The sequence below is a fragment of the Sander vitreus genome, chromosome 19 (assembly GCF_031162955.1).
Source record: "Sander vitreus isolate 19-12246 chromosome 19, sanVit1, whole genome shotgun sequence".
NCBI classification, from domain to species: domain Eukaryota; kingdom Metazoa; phylum Chordata; class Actinopteri; order Perciformes; family Percidae; genus Sander; species Sander vitreus.
In genome coordinates this window covers 8,973,474-8,988,614 of record NC_135873.1, presented here as the reverse complement: position 1 = coordinate 8,988,614, position 15,141 = coordinate 8,973,474, and the positions used below count along the sequence as shown (strand labels likewise).

General features: G+C 40.6%; 1 protein-coding gene across 3 annotated transcripts in view; it reads right to left on the bottom strand.

Annotated features, from left to right (window-relative positions):
• LOC144534255 (glucosidase 2 subunit beta-like) overlaps positions 1 to 15,141 on the bottom strand; it is a 123,063-nt gene that overhangs the window by 14,637 nt on the left and 93,285 nt on the right. For all 3 annotated transcript variants that reach the window (XM_078276087.1, XM_078276089.1, XM_078276088.1), the window contains one exon: positions 10,692 to 10,763. In XM_078276087.1, coding sequence (XP_078132213.1) covers positions 10,692 to 10,763 — 72 coding nt within the window. The remainder of the gene's footprint in view (positions 1 to 10,691; positions 10,764 to 15,141) is intronic.

Here is a 15,141-nt window from a genome sequence, read left to right as displayed (position 1 = left end):
ATCTATAAAATCAAGTTTGCAAGATTTACTGTTTTTATTTAAGGGCTACTAATAATGAAACATATATGACTTTTCAGTGAAAGCTTTTTTATTATTTAAATTCAAACTAAAACATGTTTTTACAATAACAATAAATAAACACTGTTTTATCTATCTCAGACACGTCTGTGCCTTCCGTCAGCAACAAAGCATCCATAACGGTTAGCGGCCGTGCCAAATAGTGGTTACCATTAGACGCACACAAATCATGACGCTAATATGCGAGGAAACTGTTTCCGAGTTTTGTCCTATAAATTAATAATATTTTATAGCAAAGTTATAAGTTGACTATTTTAATTGCATGATTATTTTATGTCAACATACAGCCATAACCTACTATCGTTAAAAGTGTAACCAAAATAGGCTATAAGGCTGTCTGTGCGTCATAGCACAAACACTCACCCCCAATTTCCACCGGTTGCGGAACGTCTGCGGATTCAATAGGTTTCCATTAAAGTCAATGTGTGTATTTCCACTGACTGCGGAACGGCTGCGTTGCGACTCTGGCACAGCTCCGGCGATCCGCAGCCCTCCGGAGCAGATATGCAGTACTTCTATTTTTGCCGGACCCCGGAGAGCTTGGCAGCAATTCATCACACAGCAGATAGTGCAGGACAGGAAGTCGAGCACAGAAACAAAACAAAACATCCGGTTAATTGTCAAAATAAAATACACCGTGCTCACAGCGGATCATATTTCCCTGCACTACACCTTGAAAACACAGCACAGAGTTGTTTCCCCTCTAATCCTCTGGATGGAAACAAACAGTTTTTTGGTTTTGTGGTTCTATTCTACCTGAATTTGTGAGATCTAGTGGGTCCTCGATACTTCAGCTGTCAGTCATGGCCGCAGCCGTACCGCAACAAATCTGGACCTAGTGGGTATTGATGGATGGCGGAGCACAGAGCCGATACGCAGCGGAGCCGGTCCGCAGACGTTCCGCATTCGGTGGAAATCCAGGGTCAGTCAAAACCTTCCGTCGCGAATTGTGAAAGATTGTGGACATGGCTTAACAGACGGGATAATAAATTGCATTCGGTACGGTTTAACAGGGTACCCCCCCAGGATTCTTCAAGTTAAATTTAAGACTTTTTAAGACCTCGGATCTTCATCGATCTCAGATATGGCATTTCTAAAATCAAATTGATGGAAATCCGTCGTAGCGACGGAGAACATTAATCCCTGCCAACCCTGTTTGTTTACTCACACACATCACAGAGTGAGTGAAAGCTGAAAAATATTGTCAAATTGTCAGAAAAGATTCTGATTGTATTTTTAGCCTATTAACTGCCACCCATAAGTGAGGTTATTTTGTTAAGAGGTGTTAAAGTGTGTCATTCCCTGACTCTTGAATTTCTTTGTGCTCATTTGTAACCTGCTTGTGTTCGAGACTTCGAGTAGTTTTACAGTAATAATCTTACAGCTCCCTCGCGATTGCTGTACAATAAAATGGCCACCTATCGAGATAATTAGCCACAGTGCTTTTCTCCTATTTATGCATAAAAAGGACAAGTGAACAGTAATTCATCTTAAAAGCAGAAGAGACATGATATGTTCTCTGTCAGTTCATTCCTTTAATACTTAAAAAAAAGATGTTGGTCTTTTCAGATGCCTCATGAGAAATGGACTCTTATTGATCAAATGAACATATTTCCATATTACCATGGTCACAGAGCAGAGCCTCCTTTCTTGAGCGTGTGCCAGTAAATTTGCTCAGCTGGATCATTCAAGCTAAGGCCCCTCAAAGGACTTTGGCAGCCTGAAGGCATTCACATTGCTCCACCTCTTTTTCTCAGCACCTGGGGAATATTTTCTCTGTTACATTCTGGAGATCTTTTATTTTAGAGGGTTACAAGAACTGCATAGTGGCAAAACAATATAAAGTCACTAGCGCTGGTTTTAAAGTGAGCCTGGCAGCAGGTGTTTGAAAATGTTATGCATGTCTGTATGTAGCTCAAAAAAGCAGATCTGATAACATCATGCGTACGTCTACAGTGCACTGCTACAAACAGCCAATTTTCCATGGTGGCCAGCACATCCCACTCTCTCTGGGGTTGCTCTGTGCTGCCATTTCAACTGCCTGGCTTCTTCGCAGTGGGCATACACAGTCATTCACTGTGGTTTCAATGTTGCTAGGCTACCTCACTTCTTCACTGTTTTCTGTTTGAAAATCTACTGTTCAACAAAGCAGTTCAATGGAGACCTGTGGGTTTGAATACTGAGCATTATGAACCTGCAGACGTAACTGACAACACTAATAGGCTTTTTTTTTTGTTTCACAATACACTTTTTCTTTTCTCCCTTGACTCTGTAACATAGTAGCACGCTGCATACCTCTACAGCCCATGCATCTGCTTCAGTCATAATATTAATACAGAACATTTATAACTTTCCTCGGATATAATTGTATCTAATCTGTTTTAAAAGTGTACACTCTGAGTCATACATCTTCTTCACTTTGTGGTATTCCACTGTTCTTTTATGGTTTGTATATTCCAATATACCAAGCTTTGACTGTCAGAGTGTGCTGTTCACCTTTTTCTCCACTCCCCCTTGTGCTCTTGATGATGACTGGTGCAGAGCAGTCTGACCTCAGCACAAAAGAAGGCCAAGCTCCTTGAACTTCGCGGGGCGACACGCGCCAACCCTGTGACCCCAACTGCGTGGCCACTTGATTTCCCTGGAGTCCCAAAACAAAAACTCATTGAATGACCTTTCAACTGATCTCTGCCTCGTCCGCAGCTGCATTAAAATCATCCCACCCTGCTCCGTCTAGAGGAAAATATGCTTAATCTTAGCATGGAGATGCTAGTTTTCTTACAGTTTATAGATTTGATTCGCCACACATTTATAAGGTCTATAGATTCATTTTTGATTTACACATTTTTTTTAATTGATCTACATTTTTCTTACATTTTCCTCAATATTGGCCTTTATGTGAGCATAAATTACAATTTTACAAATTACATATTTGGCTTAATATACAGATTGAAGGTTTCTGAGTTCAAACTTCTTGTTCTTGTTTGTGTCCTGAATGTTCCGTATCATTGCAACTGGAGCTATGTCCATGTGTTTATCCTAAGCTAACTCTGAAAGGGGCCACATAAATATTTCAAATGCACTTCTGCTCATGGTGAAAGGTTATTATGGCCAAGCGCTGTTGTGGGGGCATACTTTAAAGATTTGTTTTTTATAGTTGTTGTGGTTGTTAGCAGGAAATGGCTTGAACGCTGAGCTAATTACTGGATGTTGACAATGTACTTCCTGGGGACTTAAAAACTTAAATGGATCAGACTGATAGACTGTGAGCTGTGATGCTGCATGTATTTAAGCCATTAGAGTAATTTGAGAGAAATTAAAATAAAGTTATATATTAGGTGCAACTAGGGGAAAAACTGCTGCTGGTGTCTTGTGTTATATACTTAATTGTATCACTTCAGTATGAACCTGTTTGTTTGCAGTTTACTGCACACTCCGTGTTTCTGCTAATGACAATTTGAAACTACATTTCCCTTTATTCTGTGCTTTCATTTTCACAGCAGTGGTACAATGTTATTGCATTCAATTATTTTCATGTTGTTTATTATTATTATGTTATTGTTTCACTTTAATTTTTGAAAATAAGAAAAGGCTGTCACTTTGCTTTCCTCCGTTGTTTTATTTTTTGTTGCCCTATGTTTAATGCTGCTTTGGTTCCCTGTTATATATATTAAAGCCTTTATTTTTTCAACCCAGATTTTTGACCCATAAGCACCCTCAACTTCCAAAGCAACAAATCAGTTGTAGGTTGCTTGAACCTTGTCACATATTAGTAGGACAGGTTGTGGGCATCATGATAAATAGCAGTAGATATACGAGTTTCTTAATCCTATCATGTTATCACAGATACACAACATGCAGTTTTTATTTCTTCTTCAGTTATGACTCTTTGGGAGGTTGGAGACTTTTCTTTTTACCTGATTGTGCGACGTTTCACTTGGCAAGTGTAAAACATAATTTTGCCCCAGACATTTAAGCAGCGAAAAGAAGCTGAAAACAAATTAGCATTGTGTCAGCTATAAGAGGTGTGACAATAACCGCTTCAAAATAATTAGTCAAAATTGTTGGGAAATACGCTAATTCATTTTCTTGCAGACAGTTGGATGAGAATATTAAGTATAAAGCTAGGGTCAGGAGGTTAGATTAGCAAAAAGACTGGAAGTCACTGTTCCTCAGCCAAAAAATAGTGTGGCATATAATCCTTGCAAAACCACAAACCACAAATTTTGAGGGATTAAACAGATAAAACTAATTTGTGATCTTTAGAGGTGCTTGTAGATAGATTTTAAAATTTTTTTGATCCTGCTTTCAGTCTTAAAGCTAGAGCTATGCTAACCCCATGGTTGTAGCTCCATACTTTTATTTATATATATATATATACATACATACATATGTGTATTCTTATCTCACTTTCAGCAAGAAAGTGAACAAAAATACCAATATGTTCCTTTTAGTCTTCTTTAAAGTAGTCTCACATTGCCAGACCTATTTCCACAGCGCTGCTACTTCAATGCAACATACACAAGGTGCTGTCTGGACTGCAAATGCCGTAATCTACAACATTGTGTAATTAGGCACAGGGGAAAATGTGTTTAAAAACAATCATCATATGTCGAACAGAGCAAAACTGCAATAGCAAAGAGCAGCAGTGGTTTCAAGAAGACCCTCACTAACCATATCTAAAGGACACTTAAAGAAATATTTGCTCAACACCACCACAAACTGCGGCCACAGAAATGACCAAGTTGAATCGAAGCCTGTGACAGTCAACAAACATGAGCTTCAACACATCATTATTTACTATCACTATTAGCACAGACACTTCTATTGTGATATTGCATGAACACATCAATATTATGGAGGCTTGTGGGAAATTAATGTGACATGCTAGGGAGATCAATGTTCTGTTTGCATGTACAGTGTGTGTGTGTGTGTGTGTGTGTGTGTGTGTGTGTGTGTGTGTGTGTTGTTTCTTCCTCAAATGAAATGCAAAGTCAATGCTTTCATGTTATGTAAGCTCATATATAACATATATAAGCAGAAGATGGTAACAAACAGCACACAGCCTATATGCTTCTGCACATTACTGATTTACATAGGTGTGAATTTGTTTGTCGTTTCAGGTGGGCTGCATTTAGTAAACCCTGTGTTTGCTGTCCTGTCATTGTACCAACCATGTCTGCCCTGGGTGGGAGTGGGTAGTGGGGACATTATGAAGATGGATGACGCTGTCACAGTGAGATGGTGTTTGTCACAATGCAAGCATTTTCTTCTACTCTATTATCATTATGATGGCTGATGTTATTGTTACAATAGTCATTTCAGGAAGCGGTTGAGCTGCTGAGACCGAAAGGCAGAAAAGCTAAATGGAAAACAGAGACATTGGAATTCAGAAAGTGAATACGAGTTGTATAATATCTACATTTACAGATAATTGGGAGCATACAGTATGACTACTGTGCCTTATAAAAATTTTATGGCTATGTGTGTGGCCACAATATAGAGCAGGCAGTTACAAAAGGAACTGTTCCCAGGCTGATTTATTGTTCCTTAAGAACATTTGTAAAGTTAATGGTCTAAGGCCAACTATGCTGCAAAACCAAGCACGAAGGAAGGCTAGGGCTAAGGGAACAATTTTAACTTTTATGAGCCTTGACACACTTCATACACAAACTGAGCGCTGGCCATGAGCCGTAATCAAAAGTCAGCAGCAACACCATCTATTTAATACTGCAGAAACGCAACATAACTAATCCAAATTAGTCCAAATGGTACAAGCAAGTATAACCAATGTCATCCAGCTTCACACTTTCATTCACATGTTAATGCTGTTTTTCCTTCTCTCTCCCCTCGACTCTTTCTCACATGGTTGTCCTTTAGGATGCTGGAGCAGGTGTGATAAATGCTGCCGTTTAAATCAAAACACTCCCCTCTCCCCCCTCACCCCCTCTGGGGAGAAAGAGGATGCCTCCATGCAGATTGATATCAGGAGGCCCAGCCATATCCTGCAAGGGCTGACTGATGGCCTGTCTGGATAAAAAATGAACTTTTTTCCCAGCGTGCAAGCTGTGATTCATGTACCTCCCCTCCCCCTCCTTCCCCCAAACCATTCCACATATATATTCACTAACACACTCCCTGGAAACAGTATAGTACATCATATAGTGTTGCACCACCTGTCTACACCCAGAAAATACCAATATGGTGTTTGTGTTTGCATGTGATCAAACAAAAACTAGCATTATTTGTCCATTAATGTAAAATCCAACATTCTTCTAGCCTCTCTAAGGAAAAATATATGTTTAGTATAGTATATAGTATGGCCATCCACAATATTTCTGTTGTATTCAGTACTATCTAATCAGTCCTATCTAAAACATTTCATGTGGAAAACATATACATTTTTTCATAATTGAAATCCTTCTCTCCAGTTCTGTTTGGTCCTTCTGCCCTTCCATACCATCATGAGTGACAGGCAGGCAGAAGCGCTGGGGTTACATTACTCACAGTTAGCATTCTGTTCTTCCTTTTTCCTGCGCTAAAAACATGATGAAGCATTGCACTTTCCGCTCCAAAAGTGAGTGGGTAGTGTGGGAGGTGGCGGTGCAAAAACAACACAGATTGCTTTACATTCCAATTAATTTGCCATTTGAAAGCAAAACTACATGTGCAGAAAGGGATAATTGCTAATGAATTATCTTTAAAGTCTTACTTTAAGTCAAGCCTAATGGCATTGCATCTCAAAGAAGACAAAATGTTTTGACACTTTGTCGCAAATTCTCGTGGTCATTTATGCCTTTACATTGTCTGTTCACAAAACAAGTTGTTAGCCTAAGTGCCCGCTACAACAAAACAGCACTGCAATTGCGTCCTCCTCTTTGGGGAGAAGTTGCAGCAAATCATAAAAGCTTTTTTTTCCAGAGATGTCCAATGTCGATGGAATGGTTTCTATAATTGCAACCTAGGAAAGTGTTAGATCACTGACAGTTAAGGCTAATGAGAGTGGAAAAGGACAGCGAGGCGACATCCCGTAATTATCACCTCAAATCTAAAATTCAAAGAAGAGAAAAAGAAAAAAAAGAAACAAGAAAAACATCAGTATGTTGTTTATACTTTTTTCTTGATCTGTTTGACAGTGATGTTACAATGAAGAGAAGAGAAAGGTGGATAATAGAAGCAAAACTTGGCAGCTAAATGACAGCCTACACTCAGTAGGTAGAAAATAATCAAGATCACATAGTTCACCAAGAAAGTTACTGTTATACTATAGATAGTGTTTTTGCTTTTTTCTTAGAGCAACTTCACTTCCAATCAGTATACTGACACACCTGGAGAAGAATAAAAAAAACTGTCTTGTGACATCTAAAGGTCCGTTTCTATGAAGAATGAGTGGCATCTTTAATAGCACATAGCAATTTTGATACACACCAATGTCCAGCAGTCGACACAGCCAATCCCAAGGGGATGGTAAAAGGTCAGAGCGTAATCCTTTAGATGAAATTGAAATCCTTCGAGGTTGAGGAAATACAACCACAGCAGTATATGAAATTTGCTCCCTGCTTGTCATTGATCAAAAGGTATTAAAACTATAATAGAGATCTTTTAGCGATTGATTAAAGGTCGTATGAAGCCTAACAGAGATTGAATACTGGTCTTAGTGTAACTTCTTATGAGCACTGCAACAATGATTAAAGAGCTGTCATAGGAGTGCTGTGGTGGGATTTGTTTCAGGTCCATTCATGAAATGAAAACTGCTTTCATGTGAATTTATCTAATTAGTATAAATCAAACAATTTGAAAATTATTGTGTGATGAAAGACCCAAGACAATGTTTTCTTCATATTGGAAGTGTGGATGTGTTCTGCTAAAAAACTGAAATGTCACTAGGGCTGGGACGGTTATCCCATTACCGCAATACTGCGGTCACGTGACGCCTACCGCGGGTCTGAGCTCGTCACCGTCATCACCGCAAAAAAACATCGGCCTGCACGTGTGCACGTTGTGTCTAATGATATGGATTCATTGATTCTAATGACATGGATTCATTGATTCTAATGACATGGAGTCATTGATTCTAATGACATGGATTGTGTCTGATGACATTGTGTCTTACATGGATTCAAGGTTTTCTAAATAAAACTTATCATCAAAAGATGGAGCAAATCCGACCTTTCGCGAGTTGGGGAGCGCAATGTTCCATGACACATAATAACAGTCTATTCGTGTTGACTATTAGGCCTATATGCGAGAGTACCTGTGTAATGTCTTGTATCGGAAAAATGTCTTTGCCTTTCCTACTGTGTATTACGGTAGGAAAGGCAAAGACATATATCCGTTCTCAGCTGAGGTAGACACATTAACGTTACAGCTGCAGTGTTTACCATTGCACATTAGCCTAGCAGCTAGCGGAGTTTCCTTCTGTTTATAGTTTTATCCCGATAAAACGGCACGGTTGAATTTCAACCTGCATGCACGTTTCGTTGCCTAAAACAGAGCGGCTTATATTGGTAGAGAGAGCAACAAGTTAGCGAACTGCCGAGTTGCCCTCTCTGCTTAGCTGCTAGACAGGCTGCACTCGGCACTGTTGGCAAACTATTTCATTTATATTTTACTTTATTGACAAAAGAGCTTTCTGAACTGTCTGTGGAATGGATCAACGGAGATGAGAAAAAACATTGTGGCCCTAAATGACCGCAAAACTCAGTAAAGACTCTCACATTGAGCTGAAATGGAAATGCTGTGCTGCAATCTTTTTATACAGTCTATGGCTGTAACATATGTTGTAAGGTTTAAGATTATGTTTTTTTGGGGGTAATGCCATTCACTTTACCGGCAGTATTGACACTAGATAAAGCCACCATGTCTTGAGAAGTTCTAGCTTGTTGTTTTATTATTCACTTTTAACTCACTTTACATCATCTTTGCTAACTCTTTTTCCTCTCTCTTTTCCTCACAGCGGCACTCATACGCTACTCTCCGTTAACGCTCGCTCTCCTTGTGCGACCACACGTCACTCACTTAAGTCACCCTGCCATTCTCGCTCTAACTTTTGCTACTCTCGTAAGGGGGTTGCGGTATACCGCGGGAATTTCTTGCTTTTCAACCACGGTAAGGAAAATCCATACCGTCCCAGCCCTAAATGTCACAGCACACAATGTACTCACAATGTTGTAAAGCTCTTTGGAAAAAGTGGCCCTCAAATTAGGTATTGCATTTATAATATTTCCATTGCCTCTGACATGCCAAGGACAGTAGGCTGGTCATCGTTTGGGATTTTAACAACTAGTGCAGTGCCCGTTGAAAATGTGCCTGTTTGGAACGGGCGATTGCTTGGCCTGTGGTATTGCTGCTTGTAGAATTCTTCAAAACCAAATTGTACCCCAAAATTACTTAAATAAGGACCCCAAACCACTTAATATGCACCTCCACTGTATAGCCTACTACTGACTTACAGTGTAGGCTACGTCTACATCAGAGGAAGACATTGCACTACTGTATTTACCTGACAGAGAACGGGGAAGATTCAGAATGTAATCACAAAATATCACAATGAAAATGTGGAGTAATCAGACATTAGTGTCATGGACTCATGGCAGTGCACTACCCACCTGGCCCGTTATGAGAGCTGATCAGCACATATCTGCATTCATCAACCACCAGAACCGGACCGCATGTACGCAGAGAGAGAGAGAGAGAGAGAGAGAGAGAGAGAGAGACGTTGTCTCGTGTCGTTTGATCATTAACGAATTTAACACTTCAGCAGAGGTGCTCATTTCCATACAGGTTTAGTGGCTTGACGGTTAACGGTGATTTTGATGATTTGATGCACGGGGGCATTTTGGCAATGGTAATGTTATTAGTGTTGTAAGTCAGCAGCAGACTTAATTGACCTGACCCAGGGCAAGTCTGAGGAAAACTGCTGTGTCTGCCCGGTTCAACTCTGAGATTTTCTTGCATTGCACAGCACTGTGAAGGAATACTCTCAGAGATTACGTTATGTTCTGCCAGCTCACAGCAATTTAATACAATAGCAGGAAAAGAGTCCCCCCCCCCCCCGCTGTTGTAAAGCGTTCTGCATGTGGCGTCTGCATATGATGTGCAGGATACCTTCCCCCCAAACACGCCCCCATACACCGACACACATATACAGATACGTCTCGTTGCCACTTGTCTGTAGCTGGCTGTGCTTTGCATGTGTGGGATTCTGAAACGTCCTTAAATTCGGGACTTGTCAAGACAGTCCAAAGTAGTGCAACTTTTCAGATTTTTGTGGGTCTGAGGTGTATGTCACATGTTAGCTGCCAAAGCGCCGCTGCTCTCCGTCTCTGGTCCTCAGGGTGAGAGGCCAGTGGCTAGAGCGGCAAAAGCCAATGTGTGCTTCTTTTACCTATACATTTAACGATATCTAATAATCCAAACAACGTCCAAACAACTTGGCACTGCACTTACTCGTGCCCATAGCAAGACACCTGTCAAGTTTGAAATCCATCGGACTAACAGTTCGAGAGATATGTGCATAACACACAGACAGACAGACCGACAGACAGACAGACAGACGTTCCTGCAATTTACAGATAGATGGAGACTAAAGAGGAGGTGATTGAGGTACTTACCCTAATGAGACCTCTGTTCCTGCCGTGCTATTTTGTGTGACTTGATTGAACGGACACAGGGTATAGGTATACCTGTAGAGGGGAAAAGAACACATAAACATAAGAACACATAATGACAATTAGCATCTCTAAACTCATTGTTGTTTTTTATGGCCTGCAACTTTAATGGTTCTTTATTAATTCTCATGGCTCTCAAGGTTGTCTTTTAGCCGCAGCGGCTGTTTTTTTTTAAAGCAAATAATCTTTGGTAAAACCGACCAAACAACAGAGAGACAAAGTAAGCAACTAGCTAGTGAACATAGTAGAGCATTTAGCGGCAAAAGTGGTAGATATTTCCCACAGGAGTTGGTGGAAACCAAAACAGAGATAAAGTAAATATTGGATTTATATTTGCCAGGTGGCCAGAAACTCCAAAAGAGTGGGTGTGTAAATAGGCAACTGTTTGCAAATACATTAGCCAACAACAACTTTATAAGGTAATAGCATGTCAATGTTGTGTTTCTGCTGAATCTATTGGCTGAAACAATCAATTAATATAGTTCATTTTTCAGTCAGGCTCTGCGAAAAACAAAACTTACACTGCAGAAAAGCCTACTATTGTGAAAACAAGTCCAGTACCAAAGCAGTGGTTTACTAAGCAGAATTATTGAACAGTGAGAGTCTGTCTAGGCTTAGTGGCTACCTACTGGGACAGAAGATTGACAAGGAGCTACCAGTTACCCTGCCACCCAGAGCTCTTCTACTAAGGCAAAGAGGAGTCTAATGGCGTTTTTCCATTACATGGCACCTGCTCGACTCGCCTCGACTCTACTCGCCTCGACTCTACTCGCCTCACTGTGCGTCCGTTTTCCATTGCAGATTTTAGTACCGCCTCAGCGTGGCTGGTCAGTAAACTGCCGTGACCTAACGCAACACACACAGAAGATGTGTTGTTGTTGCCACAGCCAGAAGACACATTTTGTTTCAAATGAAGCTGGAGGCAGCAAAAATAAACACAGCTGGCTAAACTATTTAAAAATGGCGGGTTTGTTCAGGACACCCCCGTCTGTCACTTCCATGTCACCTTTTGGTATCGGCTCAGCTCGCTTGGAACCTCGACCTAAGAAAAGTACCTGTTAGCAGGTATCAGGGACTTTTTTTCGTAATGGAAAACCAAAAAAGGCGAGTAGAGTCAAGGCAAGTTGAGCAGGTACCACGTAATGCAAAAGCGCCATAAAGGAGTTAGCAATTAGTCGAGACCATCACTAATGTACTTGCTGTAGATAGTTCTAGAGAGTAGAGGCACGATCACTAGCTCCAGTAACAAACTGATCAAAGACCTTAATGGTGAAACCGATTTTCCTTGACATTTGAACCATTACACTGACTGTTATAAAACAGCAGAGGATGCCCAGACAACCACAATGAGAGAGACAGAGAGAGAGAAAGAGTGAATGAGCGAGTGAGAAAGTGTAGGGGGAAAAAATGGCTGGAGCGTAAGTAGACTGGGCTGGGATATGTGTGCGTTTGTGTATGTGTGTGTGTGTGTGTGTGTGTGTGTGTGTGTGTGGGGGGAAATCAAAAGCTGTATGAGAGAAAAGCAAGATGAAAGAAAAGAAACTGATGAACATCAGAGAAAGGGGGATAGTGGGAGAGAGGTAAGTGATTGGCTGCCAACTCCTTTTGCTCATGCACGTGTTTGTGGTTTGTATTAAATGCTTCTCACTTTCATTTACTGTAGGCATTTATCCTTTCATGTCTACTGTATGTTTCGACAGGGATGGCCCTTCCCCCATCTGCCACATATAAGGGCAAGGAAGAAAATAACAGAAGCACCTTTTTTTACTGCAGAGTAAGCAGTACAGCTCAGAGTAGAATTAAAGATGTCTCACCATAACTAAGCCTATTGAGAATCCATTGCCCCTCCAAGAAATTTGACACTGTGCAGCAAGGTTCCTCCTAGGATGTTTTCTTATTTATTTGTATTTTATTAGTTTATTCTCAAACTACTGTATATACTTTACAGCCATGCTAGCGGCAATGTCTGTCTACTGACTTTGGTGACCCCTGATTTTTTTCTGTAGCAACACCTGTGATAAGTTTTCACTTATCCAGTAAAATATCTGAACATCTACTTGATGGATTGACTAAATATAATACATTGTCCCCAGAGGAATCCTATTGACTTTGGTGATCCTCTGAGATCCCTCTAGTGTCACCATAAGGTTGACATTTGTGGTTTTGAGAGAACTGTCTCAAAATCTATTAATTGTATTTCCATAAGATTTGGTTCAGACGTTCAGTGGTCCCCTAAATTAATTGTAATATCTTTGCTGATCTGACTTCATCTGAGAAAAAAAAACTCTCTTCAGGATATAAGAGCTAAGACTTGGTTAAGCTGTCCTTGACCTCTTCAGGGACACTCAACACCCTCAGTTCACTCCAACATCACATGACAATTTAGTTTGAACAGAATTTGAAACTCATCTGTGCTTTGGTCCAAAATTGTAAGATGCAAAACTTTTTCTCAACCAGGACCTTTAAATGTGCAATCAAATGACAAATAAAATGATGTGATGGGTGCCTCCCGTCCTAAATACATTATTAAAATATATGAATCAGAATTCCCTCGACTCTGGCTTTATAGTGAGTAGATTTATCAAATTTGTAAAGTCGTTTTTTCAGCAACAACAAATCTGAGCACATAGACCTTTTTCACGGCAGACATGTTGACTTGTCATAGTCAACATGGTCATTGGCTGCTACAAGAACATTTTTGCAGCATACATTCTAATACTGCTCTCAGGGCACCTTTCAGTATCTCCATAGGAAAAGCACAGGTGTATTCAAAACCATTAATGATGGCTGCATTCCACTTAGGAGAGGCCCTGGTATTGTGCATGCTGACTCACTGAAACAGCTTACTGGGACACTTGATAGAATTGAGCCATTGTTAAAGTTATCAATTTCAGCTGTGCTTTTCCTACTATGACAAGTCAAAATGTCTGCTGTTGAAAAGGTCCATTGGGCACCAGACAGATGTATAGTAAGCAGAGGGGGAGGCATTGAAAAAGCAATCAAATAAGTCCCGTAAGGGAGTACTCCTGTATGTCTGTACCTCTCTTCCCCCTCTATCTTACCCTCAAGGCAAAGCCATCCATCCCTGCCCACTTTTGATGACACGTCAGCGTTGCGCACACACCAAAAAAGCTAGGCTATTTATGAGTGAGGGCACTGCAATCTGACCTTGGATGCTCGCCTCCATGTGGCAGCTTGTGAGAAAACAAAAGCAGGCAAGGCAACACAGAAAATGTGTCGCTGGGTAAATTCTTTTTAGGAGAGATTAGAAATGTCGAGCCCAACATGCGGACAGAGGTGCAGGTTGATTAGCTGTCAGTCTCTGAGACAGACACTTCACATTCTGCCGTCTGCGTTACATAAATGGGACACAGCAGAAAGGTCACAGGGACATTTATACAAACTGTCCCCGGCTATCCTTAGCAAATGAGCACAGTGTGACACGAAGGAGGAAATATCCGCTCAGATGGACGGGCGGTGACAAAGGCTTTGAGGAGACGAGACTGACAGCGATGGAAATAAAAAACAGCCAGAAGAACAAAGACAAAAAAGAGGAAAGGGGAAGGCAGAAGGATAAAAAGAAATAAAAGTGTACAAAAAGAGAGGGGGAGGAAATCAGAGTGTGCTGTTGGTGACGCTGTGCATATGAATCACCAACTGAACAGGCCGCGAATATGACAGATGATGATGTGCAGCAAGGGGGACACTGGGTGGAGAATACAAAGGATAAGAAAGATGAAAAAATAAAACTTGGGGGGTCACCAATCAAACCTTTAACAATAATTAGAAGGCTATGATGTGCAGCAGATCACAAAATGGCAACAGTGGTCCTCCCGTTCGGGTCCTGATCTCCACACGGTGTCTCTTTTTGTCCCCCACGTTCGATCTGTCACCGTCTGACAACGCAGCTCTGACGCTAGTCATAAAAAGTTGGTACCACTGTGTCAATCTTTGGCAGATGTTCTTGGGCCTGAAGGTACACAGTTACAGAATAAATATCTTAGCCCCTCAGGCAGTTCTTCATGCTTCACTGGATCTGACTGCATGTTCAGTTCACTCAGAAATCTGATTTCTAAAGCAAATAGTTCCAAGTCAAAGTTTTTTCAATTTAAGTTAATGAAGTTAGACAAATGGTAATAAGGCAGCAGTCTTTGTTTTCTAGTTTACTGCATAAGATGTAAAAAATAAAAAAGTGAGGAAAACAGCTTTGTGGACCTGTTAAGAGATGATTTCATAGGTTTGTTTAGACTCCTTAAAATCTGACTGCTCTGATGTTCTTACATTGTCTATAACAATAGTGTTTACATATCTCAGCATTTTCTTTGCTGTGTACAATGTTACTAAAACAGGCCAAAACTCCAAAAATAAGACCCAAGTTGTTATAACCATATTT